General features: G+C 35.8%; 7 protein-coding genes across 7 annotated transcripts; 3 read left to right on the plus strand and 4 right to left on the minus strand.

Moving 5' to 3' along the window:
* Positions 1-2,093: 2,093 nt before the first annotated feature.
* Positions 2,094-2,966, plus strand: MONOS_11894 (uncharacterized protein; the record flags this gene model as incomplete). Its single annotated transcript, XM_067864467.1, has 2 exons — positions 2,094-2,256; positions 2,620-2,966. The coding sequence occupies 2 exons, from the start codon at positions 2,094-2,096 to the stop codon at positions 2,964-2,966; spliced, it is 510 nt and encodes a 169-aa protein (XP_067728218.1).
* Positions 2,967-4,221: 1,255 nt separating this feature from the next.
* MONOS_11893 (uncharacterized protein) lies at positions 4,222-5,346 on the minus strand (the record flags this gene model as incomplete). The annotated part of the gene is made up of 1 exon (XM_067864466.1): positions 4,222-5,346. One exon carries the CDS (start codon positions 5,344-5,346, stop codon positions 4,222-4,224), a length of 1,125 nt encoding a protein of 374 aa, XP_067728219.1.
* Positions 5,347-5,397: 51 nt separating this feature from the next.
* On the minus strand, positions 5,398-5,845 carry MONOS_11892 (uncharacterized protein; the record flags this gene model as incomplete). The annotated part of the gene is made up of 2 exons (XM_067864465.1): positions 5,398-5,816; positions 5,842-5,845. The coding sequence occupies 2 exons, from the start codon at positions 5,843-5,845 to the stop codon at positions 5,398-5,400; spliced, it is 423 nt and encodes a 140-aa protein (XP_067728220.1).
* Positions 5,846-6,461: 616 nt separating this feature from the next.
* On the plus strand, positions 6,462-6,659 carry MONOS_11891 (uncharacterized protein; the record flags this gene model as incomplete). Its single annotated transcript, XM_067864464.1, has 1 exon — positions 6,462-6,659. The coding sequence occupies one exon, from the start codon at positions 6,462-6,464 to the stop codon at positions 6,657-6,659; it is 198 nt and encodes a 65-aa protein (XP_067728221.1).
* A 4,813-nt stretch (positions 6,660-11,472) lies between these two features.
* MONOS_11890 (uncharacterized protein) lies at positions 11,473-11,793 on the minus strand (the record flags this gene model as incomplete). Its single annotated transcript, XM_067864463.1, has 1 exon — positions 11,473-11,793. The coding sequence occupies one exon, from the start codon at positions 11,791-11,793 to the stop codon at positions 11,473-11,475; it is 321 nt and encodes a 106-aa protein (XP_067728222.1).
* A 900-nt stretch (positions 11,794-12,693) lies between these two features.
* On the plus strand, positions 12,694-12,906 carry MONOS_11889 (uncharacterized protein; the record flags this gene model as incomplete). The annotated part of the gene is made up of 1 exon (XM_067864461.1): positions 12,694-12,906. The coding sequence occupies one exon, from the start codon at positions 12,694-12,696 to the stop codon at positions 12,904-12,906; it is 213 nt and encodes a 70-aa protein (XP_067728223.1).
* Positions 12,907-12,946: 40 nt separating this feature from the next.
* Positions 12,947-13,414, minus strand: MONOS_11888 (uncharacterized protein; the record flags this gene model as incomplete). The annotated part of the gene is made up of 1 exon (XM_067864460.1): positions 12,947-13,414. The coding sequence occupies one exon, from the start codon at positions 13,412-13,414 to the stop codon at positions 12,947-12,949; it is 468 nt and encodes a 155-aa protein (XP_067728224.1).
* Positions 13,415-14,777: the final 1,363 nt, after the last annotated feature.

The raw sequence follows: 14,777 nt of genomic DNA on the forward strand, positions 1-14,777 counted from the left end.
AAAGTGAAAGAAAATTTTAAAAAGTGTAATTCATGAGATGGGAAAAACGGTAGTTGGTGTGATTCTGGTCAATAAAATTGTTTCTGAACCTGAAAGAATTGAAAAAAAACTTAGAAATGTGAAAGGAAATGAATTCAATAATTAACAAAAATATTTTGTGTGATGTGTTTGAAATATCTTTTGGAAATTGACATTAAACATGTGTTACATGCTGACATTTGACGGGCCAAAAAATTCAACTGACTGACATTGAGCTCAAAAAGAGTTTTTTTAAATATTTCGCATTTTCATTTATAATGATCAATTTTTTTCAAAAATAAATTAATTATTCATAATTATTGTTAATAATAATATAAACATTTTGTGAATTATTAGTATTGACTATTTTATGGGTTTCTGACACGGAAGTCTATTTCGGATTTTTATGATCTACTGACTGTCAGTGAAGTCAGTGACATTCAGTGTCAAAATGGAAAATATATGTGATGAAACTAAAACCAAACTTGTTGATGAGTTGAAAATTTCTATATCAAATTCATTATTGGTTGTTTTTTTTATCCTATTATTTTTTCGATTTTTTGTTGTATAATTTTTTTCAGGCAAGAGCCTTTGAAGACAATGTCAAACAGTTAAAGGAAGCGAATGCACAGTTCATTAATATTTCAAAGCATTGTGAAACAAAATTTGGACCAGGTTTTGCTTTTCTTTTTATTTATTTATTTATGATTAACTAATGAATTGAAACAAAATTACTTTGAGTTTACGAGAATCCAGTGAAAAAAAACAATTTCATTTCAAAAATAGCGTTCGAAAATTTCAACAATAATTTGTGGATTACATTTGTGAAAGTTGAAGAAGACGGAACACCGAAGAAAGATTTTCACCGATATTTTCTTTGTCCAGTTTGCAAAGATGGAATCAGCTGTGGAATATGCGGAAGAAAAAGCAGTCCTTCAATTTTGAATCACAAATGCGAATTACTAAAAACTAACTTTATAACAACTCTATTTAGACAAGCTGCGAGCAAAAATTCTTCAATTACTCAACATAACAATCACATATCTCCATCAATACCTATTCACGAGACGTTAGAAACACAATTTGTTTCGATGATCACAAAATGCAATATTTCGTTTTTATCCGCTTCATCAAAAGAATCAAATGAATTTTATTCATCACTTATTCGAGCTGGGCAAGCCTATCCAACAGTAAATACAAAATCTATTTTCCCATATTTAACAAGGAGAAAGGTTTCATATTTAGTTTTGAAAGAAAAAGCAAAAGTGGAAAAGGAACGAAAAACAAAAATTACGAATTGTGGATTATGTGTAATGGTTGATGGTGCATTTGTAGCCCATAAACAGTGCACAGTTGTAACTGTTTGTCAATTATCTTTATTATCAACTCCTTTTTTTTGGGGAATTTTTCCTCCATGTTACAAAGCAGATGATTATTTGGTTTTATTTCAAAAATTATCAAAAGATTTTTTTTCTTTTAATTCTATTATAAGAAGTTTTTGCACAGATGGGTTGGCAGCACAAAGAAAAGCTATAAATCTTTTAATTCAACAAAGTTTTACTGGATCTTCCTCTTCTCAAGCGACTCCAACAATAGAACCTGTTTTTATTTACTGCTGCAACCATTTGACGAACTTAGTAATTTCTTCATCATTCAACAAAATAAAGTTTCTTTCGAAAATAAAATATTCTATCTTGGAATTTTCGGAAAGATCCCATACAAAAACATACAGATCAATTCTGAAGAAGGCCGTTCCTGCTTTTATTGCAACAAGATGGCACAGCTTGTTCCAAATATGCTCGTTTGTAAGAAAAAAGTTTGAAGCGATCGGAAAAGAAAAGCTGTTGCAATTGGATGAGCTGATTAATATTATGAAAACAGAAGTCATTCTTCATCCATTGCACAAGCTGCACTTGTTTTTTGAGAATGATCATACAAAACTGTGGCAAGTTTTTCCAGCTCTAATTCAATCAGTTTCATTTCTAATAAGTTTATCAAAACATAGCTTGTTCAAAGATTTGGAATGGCACAATGCGATAACAAACATTCTTGTTTTATTACATAATTATTTTTTCATGGGAACTTATGGTCAAATAATTCCTTTAGCGTTTTCATTAACTCCCATTGGAATGCAATTGTACAGACTCAAAATGTTCACTCAAAACTTTATAAATGTTTCAAATTACCAAGAAAAAGAAAAGGAGAAAAATCATACAGAGAATTCAACAAAAACAGTAAGTCTGGATGGTGCTTCTGAGTTACATTCTCTATCTTCAGATGCTTCAGACTTTTCTCCTCAAAATTTTGCCTCATTGCAATTATCTCAAAAAGTTTCGACAAACACGCAAAAAGCATATTTATCAACAAACTCTGTATTGAATACCGAGGCTCAATTGTCAGCTTTGTCGCATTTGCAAAATCAAGATAATCATGTTGATAATCATTGTTTAACAATTGACGGGTTTTTCCAAGCAAAGAATAATATTACATCAAGAGAATCGGAATTAATCAATAAAGAGTGTATTGCAAGTATTTTGGATTTGATACAGAAAATTGAAAATGATCAATTTGTTTTTTCTATTGAGAATAATATTATTTCAGGAGAAGAAGAAGCAGAAAGCGATTCAGAAGACGATGAACTTGGATTACTTCTGGCAGAAGAACTTGCCTCTGATGATATGTTCGAATTTGGATCTTCACGAAATTTTGAATCAGAAACAATTGCGAATGAAACTTCTAAAGAACGGCAGTGCTTTTCTCCTCTTCCTCCTCCTCTTCGTCGTCGTCTTCTTCTTCCTCGGCATCTGCCTCAGTCTCTGCTTTATCTTCATCCTCTTCCTCATCCTTGCTATCACCAGCTTCATCCTTATCTTCTTCAAATTGTCAACTTTTATGTTTCAACAGCTCTTTCTCGCAAGAGATTAACTCCGAAGTTTCCTCGACATTGACATTTAACGATACAAGTGAGCCACATTCGATTGATTTTGAACTAAGAAATTCATCTTGTGCTTTCGAAGACAATTCTGAAGAAAATGATGATGAACAAGAAATGGATATCAGCGTGCATGATGAAAATGAAGTTGAACTTCTTTTCTCGACAAGAAAGATTGAATTGTGCAATGAATTATCTTTTGAAAAAGAAATGGAAATATTGAAGAACATAGAAAATTACTTAACAGCCGATTGGTATTCACGATTATTTGAAGCTTTCTCGAAGTACACAAGAAAATCAATTCGACACCTGGAAGAAAAATACATAAATGGATGCTTATTAATTTTTCAAAGGTTTTTGAAATCAAGCCCAGAAAGTGTGATTGAAAAAGACTCAGAAGTTTTTTACAGGGCCTTTTCCTCCTACGGAGATCTGCAAATGGTTTTCTCAGGACTCTGCTTGACTCTGATCTGTTCTCCTTGCAGCGAAGCAAGTTGCGAACGAATCATATCCAAAATGAGATTCATTCTCGGTGATAAACGTTTTCCAATAAGCATTCAGACGCTGGATGCTCTCCTTAGAATATAATGCTTCTCTTTTTTTAATTTAAACAAAACAAAAAAAAAATCCAAATATTTTCATTCTATGAAAAACTTTTAACTTGATTATTCATTTCATCAATTATTCCTGTAACAATACACAAACATTTGGAAATGAAGTTTGTATTTTTTTTTCTTAATAATCTTTTATTAATCAAACATAAATGAAAAAAAAATGTTCTTTTGAAAAATTGCAAAGATAGTGCATTAGATGAAGAAGGTTGAATCAACGAATTCAACAACTGAAATTAGTTCACAAATTCATCAACAATCTATTTGGTATTATTTTCCTTCAGTTATTATTTTTTTTGTTTCTAATTATTTCCATTTTGATAGAATCAATCCTTTACATAGCTGAATATATTTTGGTTAACTTATAGGCTTTATCTTCACAGTCGATGCTAACATTTATTTTCTTATCTTTTCCATGTCAAGATCTTATTCCAAATCTTCGTTCTTTATTTACTCTTCTTTTATTTCATTCTATTTTAAAATTCACCTCTCCTTTTCTTTATTCCGTTTCTCTCCTTCTCCTGTTTCTCTCTCTCACTCTCTTGTATCACATTCGTTGTTAAGTTTTCCTCTTCCCTTTTCAACTTTCATCAATTAATTTAAAATCTATGCGGAAGTGTTGGAAGGGGATTTTAGTTTAGAGGAAATGAAATTGAAAGCTTAAGTCAGATTTGTGAGAAGAATGGATGATGATAAAGAAGAAGAAGAAGAAGAAGAAGACAGAGCTGAATGTGTTGGGATGACGACTAGCAGAAGTGATGAAGAAAGAGAACTTGCTGAATGTGGAATGGAAAAAGAAGAAGGCAGGAAAGGCACCATGAAAGGAGGAAGCAAAGAAATTGGCAGTGTTAATGAAAGTGACTGTGTGGGAGAGGGCAAGAAGAGGGGCAGTGCTGCACACTGCTCCAAATCAGAGCGAGGAGTGGAAGATGAGGCAGAGATAAAGGAAGCAGAAGCAGAAGGGGAAGGGGAAGGGAAAGAGATTGACTTATCAGAAGACGTGCTAAAAATAGTGGATTTAGTAGAGGATTTGGACAGAGAGATTGGAGAAACAAAAGAAGGATAAAGAGATAAGTGAGAAGAAAGCGGGTGAAGGAAAGGTGGAATGTCCAGCCTGGTTGGATATGGTGTCAGGGGTGGCTGGAGCAGCAGCTGTGGATGAGCCATCGCAGCTGCTGTTGAAGCAGAAGCAGTAGAAGGAGAAGCATACGAAGCAGAAGCAGCCATCACTGCCTGTGCCGAGACAGAGTTTATCTGGTTCATCAGCCTGTGGAACATCTCACTCTTTTCTCTCCGTGTTTTCTTCTCATTCGTTTCCTTTGACGTGTTCTCAGCCATCGATCCAAATAAAAATGACAGACTTCCATGCGAAGAAAAAGGAGGAGGAAGATGAGTTTGTTGCTGTTGCTGTTGTTGTTGCGGAATGTTCTGCTTTTGATTTTGTTGTGAAAGATGAGGAAGTGATGGAGAAGGCATTTCAATCTCGTGCATCGAAGGCAGCCTCGCCAGGCTGAACTGGTTGTGTGGAATAAGAGATGACCCAGAAAGAGTGTTGGCTTGGTGGAGTGGTGACTCAACTGTGGCTGTGAGTTGATGTCGTTTTAAATTTGCATTCCAACTTGAAATTGAGCTTGCATTCATATTTGAATTCATATTGGGACTTGCTTGTTCACATTGTGCTTCCAAGCCACTGGTGTTTCCGTTGTTGCTGTTGATATAATCAAAAGCTGCTGTAACAACTGTGTGAGAAGCAGTCGAAGCATCCGAAGGAGACGTCTTGCCCATCTTCTGACTCACTGGATGTTGTCTGACCACTTTCAACGTGTTGTAATTGTTTCAATTCCCACAATTTCCCAGCAGCTCCAGAGAAAAATGTGAAAGCACTCTATCAACAGGCTTCGTGGTCGTCATCAGCTCAGTTGTCTCGTCTGTCGTGTCGCGCTGCACAAAACTCCTGACTTTTCTCCTTCTTCTCCCTCTAACCCCGTAATTCATCTTCTTCCTCTTCTTCTTCTGTGCTTTCCGGCTTCTTCTCGCACACTGCTTCATCTTCGTATACCGCGTCTCTGCTGCTATCTCGTTCAGAATCTGCTGCCCACTCTCTCTCTCTCTCTGCGCCTTCTTCATGTGCATATCCACGTCGTCTGTGTTGATTACTCTCACCAGAAATCTCTCGTCTCTGTTCTCAAAGTAATTCGTCAGATCCTCCTCGCTCTTAATCACGGCTGGAACACAGGCTCCTCTGCATACACGCTCTTCAAGTTAATTCCACTGAAGAACGCATGTCGCTTCACTGCCTCAGCCCCTTTGCTGCCAGCCACATCGACAAGGAGCGCACCTTTTGAGTTGTTGTTCTCTTCGATCTCGTTTGTTATGTTGTTGGCTGTGATGTCAACATACTGCGATGAGTGAGAAGAATGGGATGTTTGTTTCAATTGTGAGTTATGATACTAAGTCAAAAAGGAGTCAAGAAGCAGCTGCGGAGGCGGGGTGCGCTCTTGAAGGAGAAACGAAAAGAGAACGAGGCTGGCTCTGTTATCTCTGGGAGTTCTTTGAATGAAGGAGAGGGAGAGAAACGCTGAGGGATGCTGGTTGTGCAGTAGGTGGCAGAGAGAGAGATGGAGGTGGAGGGAGAAGAAGGGGAAAGGGAAGGAGACGAAGAATGAGATGGAGGTTAAGAAGAATGTGAAGAGCAAATGGAAACAGCGCAGGAAAGAGAAGAAGACTGAAATAGCTGGCAAGAAGACTTTGAAGAAAGAGGAAGAAGATATCCAGAAGAATTTGTGTTGGAATTGGAGTTTTGGCTGGAAGGAGATGAAAACGAAGATGAAGATGAAGAAGAGGAATAAAAAGGAGAAGAAAAAGATGGTGCTTGTGAAACAGAAGAGACAGAAATCACAATGGGAGGCTGTGGAGTGGATGTATTATTCACACACGACAACTCCAGTGTGACTGTCGAGTTCTTTGGAGTGAAGCCCAATGGAGAAGATAACACATTAGTTGTGGTGATTGCAGAAATAGCAGAAACAGAAACAGAAGAGGAAGAAGATGATGAAGAAAAAGTTGAAAAAGTAGAGAAAGAAGGAAGAGGAGGATGAGGTTGAAGAGGTTGAAGAGGAGAAAGAATAGTTGTTGATTGCACCTGTGAAGATGGCGATACATTCAGAATACGATGAAATGGAAGTGAAAAGGCAAAATCAAAGAAAATAGATTTTTCTTTGCTTTTTTCTGGTTCTGTTCCTGTTTTGCTTTGTATTTCCTTCGCATTCTCAGTTAAATTTCTTTGTGTGTTTGTAAATTATAGTTCTGATTTGTTTCTCCTTCGTCAATGCTTTCATCAGACAATAACACAATCATCAATGGCTCCTTTGTAGTTCATTTGGGATAAGTCTTTTCATTCCTGCTGTTAAGGCTTTCCTGCGCCTTCTTCTTCATTTCTCTTGTTTTTCTGCTCTTTTTGCATCTTTCTCTGTTTGACTTTCCTTCTGTTATTATTTCCATTCTCGTTTTCACTGTAGCTGTTATCACTGCAATTACAACGAAGATTCGTCTCTTCTTTTTTCTCTTCTTCTTCACTCTCATCATTATCTCCATCACCATCATGTCTTGCTTCTTCCTCTTCTTTCTCATCATTGTTATCAAGCTGAATAACTTATGTTTCCACCTTATAACAATCATGTCATATTTTCCTCCTCCAATTAGTTCAAAATTGAACTGCAAAAGAAACTTGTTCCACATATGATATTTCAAAAAGACAGAAGAATCAAAGAACTCTTTCACTTCATTGAGAGGTTCACCACTTTTTTCTCCTCATTTTCCTTCTCTCTTCTTTTTCTCCAAAATTCCTGGAAAATTGACTCTCGCTAATTTCAAGGAATTCCTCCGAAGTGGGAATTTCTCCATCGGTAGATTCTGTACGCGATGGAGAAATGGTTGCGTAATGTGATGAGAGACAAGTGCTTATGAGCAACTTACAGCCGCTGCTCCAGCCGATGGCGAGTCGTTAAAGAGAAGATGGATGGAAGAGAAAAGGAAGAAGAGATAGAAGAAGTGGAAGTGGAAGGGGAAGGGGAAGGGGAAGTGGAAGAAGAAGAAGATACAGAAGTTAATGCTGATGATGATTGAGCCTTACGATCGCAATGGTGACTTTGTGGGACGAATGTGAAGTGGGAGGTATTTTTGCAGTTCCTATGCTGATGGCGATTGGGGGAGTCTGTGTTGTGCAGAGGAGAAGTTGGAAGAATCAGCAGATGCTCAGACAAACATGTGTGTGTTTGGGATTCGGTGATGAACGGCAGCAGATTCAAAGGAGATGAAAGAGAAGGAAAGGCAGGTGAACCAAACGAAGGAGAAGAAGAAGAAAAAGAAGAAGAAGAAAGGAAGGAAGATGAGGAATAAATTAAATAAATAAAGATTATCCATCATTGCTCGCTTTGAGTCCATCTGAACTTTCCGGAGATGATAACATTGAAGGTACTCTTCTTCTGTGAACTTTGTGAATGTAATGTTCTCATTGCTTTTAAAAAATTCTCATCTCTTGAATTTTTTTCAAAGTCCATTTAGACAGTCATTTTTCCACTTTGTGTTTATTTTTATCCTCCATCGCGTTTTTCACTTTTTATTTCACTCCTAACATCTTTTCCTTCTCTTTCTCTTCATTTTCATAAAAATCAAATCGAATAGGCAACATTCATGATAAAAGTTACAGGTTGTGAGTTCGCAATGTTGCATCAACAAACATCAAACTCATTTTTTTCTGAAGAATCAGTGAGAGCAGATATTCATTCATGCATTGCTATGCTAACATTTGCAGACAAGGAGTATTGTCTGAGTAATTAGTCAAGAACAATTCTTCACCATCATGTTTGCTTCAATTTTTTCTCTTCTTCGAAAGATTCTCTGAAGGAATTGGTTGCGATAAATTTATGATAAGTTTTTCAATGAGAATAAAAAGATAACGATAAAGAAATAATACTTATAATTTAATTCTTCACTGTTTCAACTCAAATCTCAAACATCACAGGTTTAATAAGATCCTCATCTGTTTCTCATATTTTTCATATTCTTTTTGTATTGCTAATGCAATTCTTCTTTCACAATTATCCGTCTAACTTGAAAATGTTCGATAAAATAAACATCTTTATTGAAGATTAATTCAAAGAAACAAACTTTCTCATTCTTTAAGTATTTTTCCTATTTCAATTTAATGCAAATATATAGTTCATTTTTCTGAATGAAGTTAAAATAACAATAGTTCCAATGATGTTAAAATGGAAAAAAAAGTTGTAAAGATAAAAATTCACAACAAATTTAAGAACTGTTCGATTAATCTTTATTCATTGAAACATTAACTGGGTTTTATAGTTTTTCACACTTTCATTCTCTTTAACAATTATTATTTAAAATTTGAAATTTAAAAAAAAAACCAGATATTGCTATTTCAAATTCAATAAAGAACTTTTTGATTATTAAATTACAAGAATTTCGGAATATAAAAATTTGAGCGAAATGCATTTATTCAATAGCACACAAATTCCTAGCTGTCTCGAGGTTAATTCAAATTTGTAAAAAAACAAACTTTCATGAATGACTCTTCTAATTTGAAGATCAATAAAAAAATACGATAGAAGTATTCACACTCTTTTCCAGTGTGTTGATTGCAACGAATTAGCTTTCTAAATATGACACAAAAACAATGTCACATTTTTTTTTATTGCTGAATGAAAAAACATAAGTTCAGCAATTTTCTGTTTGGATAATAAGAATTTCGATGGGCAGATCGTTTTCAATAGTATTCCTTCTTCATTTTTTTATAAATTGTTTTTATGAAACTCAAAAATCAATCGTGGCAAATTCGAAAATAAATTTATGGTTCATTCAAGTTATTAAAATTAATCAAAAATTGTCACTCTAAAAAATTATAAATTTAGTATAAATGACAATATTTATTAATATTTTGTCAAGAAACAATACAAAATAAAATTGAAAAGAAAATGAAAAATAAAACACTTAAATAAAAAGTGAAATTATCTACTGACATTTCTGTTTTGTCACTGACAACCACAAGCACAATTTTTCTTTAGTGTAACACATGCTTAATTGACATCTTCCTAGGGTCAACTTTTTAATGGGACTTTTTCCCTTATTGGCACTTTTTTGTTTTTGACTGCCAACTTTCAACAAACGTTGATTGGCTTTTTTCACTTTGATACAATGTTTTAACATGTTTTGAACAATTCATTAAAAGTTTGTTTTATTATTGAAGTTTGATTCTTATTGAGTTATTGCGTTTTTTCATATTTTTATAAAGTCTTTTTTCTCAGCGAACCAGACTTTCCCATAAAATGTGAAATACAGTTTCATAAACTGTTAACATTTATCTAACAACTTTTATATTCTTTTTTTTTCACAATCAATTTTTTCGTGATATTTTTGCATTTCATTTTTTTAAATGACATGCAATGACAAAACTGATTATTTCTTTGTTAATATAATAAAATGATAAAAATAAAAATTTAATATGAAAAACAATTTCTTCAATAATGAAGTGTAATAAAAACAAAACATTTGGCATAATGGTATTATATCGAAGTTTTCAAAACTTTAATTTTTCTATTGCAACATGGGTGATTTTTTTTGAAATCATAAAAAAAGATCAAAAATCGAAAAAATAAAAACTATTGTGGTATTTTTTGATCAAAGAGGTTAATTGATTTATAGCAAGTATTTTATTTTTATTTCTGTAATATGTATTTGTTTTATTATTATATGCAAAAAAACACACCTTTTTTAATGTTTTTGTTGAAAAAGGATTTTAATGATCAAGTTCATTAAAAAAGTGCAAAATCAATCATTTAAAGAAAAATAGAAGTTTCAAGACTAAATGAACAGTACTAATAAATTTAAAAATAATACAGATAGATATTAATATCCATAATTAGTTTTTTTAAAATTGGATGCAATGTTTTTTATATTTATTGATCTGAAACATCATCACCAAGTTCCTGCTCCAGCAGTTCATTCCAACGACTTTATAAAACAATGAACAAAATGGAGGAGAAATTACAATCGAAGATCACAACAGAGTCAATTCCACTTTTCTTTCCTAATTATTCTTATGAAATGATATTCTGGCATTCTTCTTCATCCGCTGCCCATCTTTCTTCCGTTTCTGCTCTCCTTCATCTGAATCCCCCATTTGATAATGTTGCCCATGCTGTATTCTTTTATCTCCAACACTTTTCTCTCCATTCATCTCATGACATCCTTTTATCGCTTCTCAAACGAAAAAAGAGCCATTAAGTTTTTTCTGCGAATTCACTTCGTTCATTTTCTTTATTATCTTCTCCTCTCAGTCAGCTCCCTCTTCTTCAACCACACGTTCATCAACGGTCTCACTTTTCACAACCACAACATATTCCACCTCACCTCTCTCGCAAACACCTTCTCCTTCAACTCCTTCAACAAGTTCAGCTGCACCATGAGCAGCGTCAACTTGGCACACAGAAATCAAAAAACTTCAGAATGTGGACTCTTTCCTGACATGAAGATCAGCCGGTTCTGCGTGATCGAAGAGGTGAACGAAGGAAGAGGAAGAGGAAGGAGAAGGAGAAGGAGAAGGAGGAATAAGGATATTTTGCCAATGAAAATGATAGAAATGTTAAATGTTATTCATTTAACTACAAATGACAAACAGATAGATACATGGAAATGCTGGGGAATAGTGAGAAAGAGACAGATCCTTCAATTATTGAGCTGACAGAAAAATTGTATTCTTCAATTTTCTCACAAAATGTTCCGATTTATCAGATTTTGGGAACATTTTCACTTGTCTCTTTCGGAATCTTCGCTTTGAACAAAAAAATTCCAAGTTATTCTCGAACTTTGATAGATGCTCTTCTTTCTCTTCCTCTATTCATTCTTCTTTCTTCTTCTTTCTTCAACTGGAACAGCGTGCCTTTTAACTTCGCCATTCCAGAGGCGGAGAAGCGAAGAGAAGAAGATGGCAGGAGGTGATAAGCCTTCTTCATCTTCGTCTTTGTCATCATCGCCTGCGATTGATCCTTCGGATGCACCGATCTTGTCAGCATCATACACGTTGGCAACAGTAATGGACGGTAAAGAAAGGCTGCTGAGATGAATTCGAGTTGCATGCGGCTGTCGTTGCTGCTGCTGTCGCCACGGGCATATGATGTGGTAATACGCTATATGCTGAGTGGGGTTGTTGGACATCCCTGTGATGAGGGGCTTTGGAGATGCTTTCTGTTTAGCAATTGGAGCAGATTCTTTCGTTTGCTGCTTCGATGTGAACGAAATCTAAGAGCAAATATCTGTTCTGCAGTGGATGCGAATTCGTTCTTGAAGGTTACAATCTGTCTGTCCTTTCGCTGCTTCTATCTGCGACAGTGTTGATGGAGTTTTTATCACCGCAGTCGATGCGTCTTATAACGAAAATAGACGACGAGGTGATTGGGCGAGGGATAAAATGAAATGCAAGGAAGAAGCTGAAGAGAAGGGGATGGAGAAGGCGGTGCTGAGGATGGAAGATGTGGCTCTGTCACCAGCAGCTTTTACGCCAGCAGAACTTGTGGAGCGAGAAGAGGCAGAAGAGGATAAGGGGGAAAAAGATGATGAGAAGGAAGAAGAAGAAGAAAGAAGAAATGGGAAATAAGAAGAAGAGGAAGAAATGAAGGAGATGAGTCGGAAAATGAAAATGCTGAGAAAGTGAATAGCGTTTCAATAATTTGCTGCTGAATCCTTCTTCGATTTTTGATTTCAGGCAGAAAATCTAAGCAAAGTGTGGTTTGAATCGTTACAGGTTTATTCTTCTTTTTTGTTGTTTTCATCATTTCTTTTGCTCCTCTTTCTTTCTGAGTCTTTCTAATGTCTTTGTCAAAGCCATCTCCTTCTTCTTCTTCTGTTTCCTCTTCTTCTTCTTCTTCTTCTTCTTCATCTTTCTCATTATCGATGCATTAATCTTTCAGACACAACGATCCCTTTTCATCTTTATCACACACTAACTCATTTGCACTCCTCTTCTCATCCTTCTTCTCTCCCTTCCCCTCCTTCCCCTTCTTCTCCCCACCCACACGAATCCCCTGGCTAGCCACATACGCTACATAGTTCAGAAGGATGCTCTATGGCTCAAACACATCCCTTGTCGCTGATACGTTGCTGCTTGCAAACACACCAGCATTGCCCAATCTACTCTTCCAGAGAATCGCACGAAAAATCGGCACAGTCACAAGCGGTGGCAGCGAGAAGGAAGAAATTGAAGAAGGAGATGAGAAGAAGGAGAGGAAGGAATTGAAGAAGGAGAAGAAGGAGAGGAAGAAGAAATGTTAGATAAGGAGGCAGAGCTTGGGAAAGATATGTCGAGTTATTTCTATTTGACTGAAAAGGAGTCTGTGGAGGGAGACGATGGAGGAAGGGGCTTCGGCGAAGTGACAACAAAAACAGAAGGGGCAGACAATGGGGCGTGTGGCAAGGGAGAAAAAGGAGGAGCAGCAAATGTCGATGAAGCTGTGATGTTTTGAGTGTGCAGCTGGGCATATGAGGGTGTGCTGCCGAACGAGTAAAATGTTTGCTGCTGTTCATCTTCATCGTCACCTCCTTCTTCTCTTCCCCTGTCCCTCCTCCTCCTTTCTGTTACTGCCTGTGGAAGCCCTGTGTCGAAAGCGTCAATTTGCGATGTGCAAAACTCGTCTTTCTCGTTCGTCTTCGTCTTCGCCTTAGGCTCTTCCTGCTGTCTTCCTTTATTCTGCACCGCGTTCATCTTGCTACTGTACTCCGCTCTCTTTGCCTCTTTCATTTGATCGCGCACTCCTCGCTCTTTGCTCCTTGGTGGCGTCATAAAGTTAGTGGATCATTGCGATGTGCTGGCAGCCCCTTCTCTCTTCCACTGCCATTTCTCATTCGATGCCCATTCACCTCATTCACTCTGTTTTGCACAGCTGGAGTGCGGAAGCCGTACGAAGTGCTGAAGCAGAGCAGAATGCGCCTCTGCGGAAGAAGAAAGCAGTTCAGTTGCACATCCAGCTAAGCTGCAGAATGCATTGACTGCGATGATAATGATGATAAGAGAAGGCAAACTGAATGAAATATTTATTAGGGTGGATTATCTGGTTGTTGATTGAACAGCTCATATTCATTCCAAGGAAGATGGAATGATCCAATACGAAGTGAGAGGAAATATCATTGAAAAAGAGGAGGAAGGTGAATGCATGCAGTTACAGAGAAATCCATTTATTATTTTTAAATATTTTCGAAGAAGATGCTGATATGATTTCATATGATTTCATTGATTGGACAAAATATTGTGTTTGAAAAGAAAACTTCGAAGGAGCAGTTAACTGTAATCACAATATTTTTAACAGGCAGATTCAAGCTTATCAATAAAATCGGATATCCCCCAATCTTTAGCAGCTTTTGAGTGATTATCTTACAATTCTTGCCACAAACAGAAAATGTTTCTGACCTGTTTGTACGAAAAATAGAAATTTACAAAACATCTGATGAGGTTGATGACAAAAAATGTAAAGAATGTCAAGAAGAATACGAAAACGAAGGCGAAGAAGAAGAAGAAGAAGAAGAAAAAGATGCAGTTGAGAAATGCGGAATCAGTCGAACGATATTTGTGATGTTGAGAATAATTTGTATGAAGTTGTTGATTGGCCAAAATGGCTAGCTTGCTGTATAAATTTCAGATTGGTTTGAAAAATTCAATCACAAAATATGTGAAGAACAGATTGTGGAAGTCAATCAAGTTGGATTTCTTCAAAATCGATTCACTTTCTTTTTGCGATTTCCTTTTTTTCCCCTCAAAAATAGAAAATGACAATTACTCTTAAATCTCTTTATGTTCCATTTTCCACTTCCATTCAGCTCACAAAATCATCAAAAAATATCAATTCCCTCCTTTTCTTCATATTTCCCATTCTTTTCCAAAATATTATCTCCTCTCATAAAATATACCTCTCTTCCACTTGAACGTATCTCAATTTTCTTCTTCTTTCCCTCTTTTGCCCTCTTTTATTTCTTTTCAAAATCCATTTTTCCAATCGTCAATAAGTCCTTCTTCATCACCCCCAACTTTCTCTCTATATTTAAACATTATTTTTTTCTCCAAATCTCCACATGCCCTTCCACATCCCTCTGTCTCCAAATTTTGTTTATTCAAAAAATACCTTTCTCGAAATATTAACATTCTAAAAAAC

Source organism: Monocercomonoides exilis (genome assembly GCF_001643675.1).
Source record: "Monocercomonoides exilis strain PA203 chromosome Unknown scaffold20-1493094, whole genome shotgun sequence".
Lineage (NCBI taxonomy): Eukaryota > Preaxostyla > Oxymonadida > Polymastigidae > Monocercomonoides > Monocercomonoides exilis.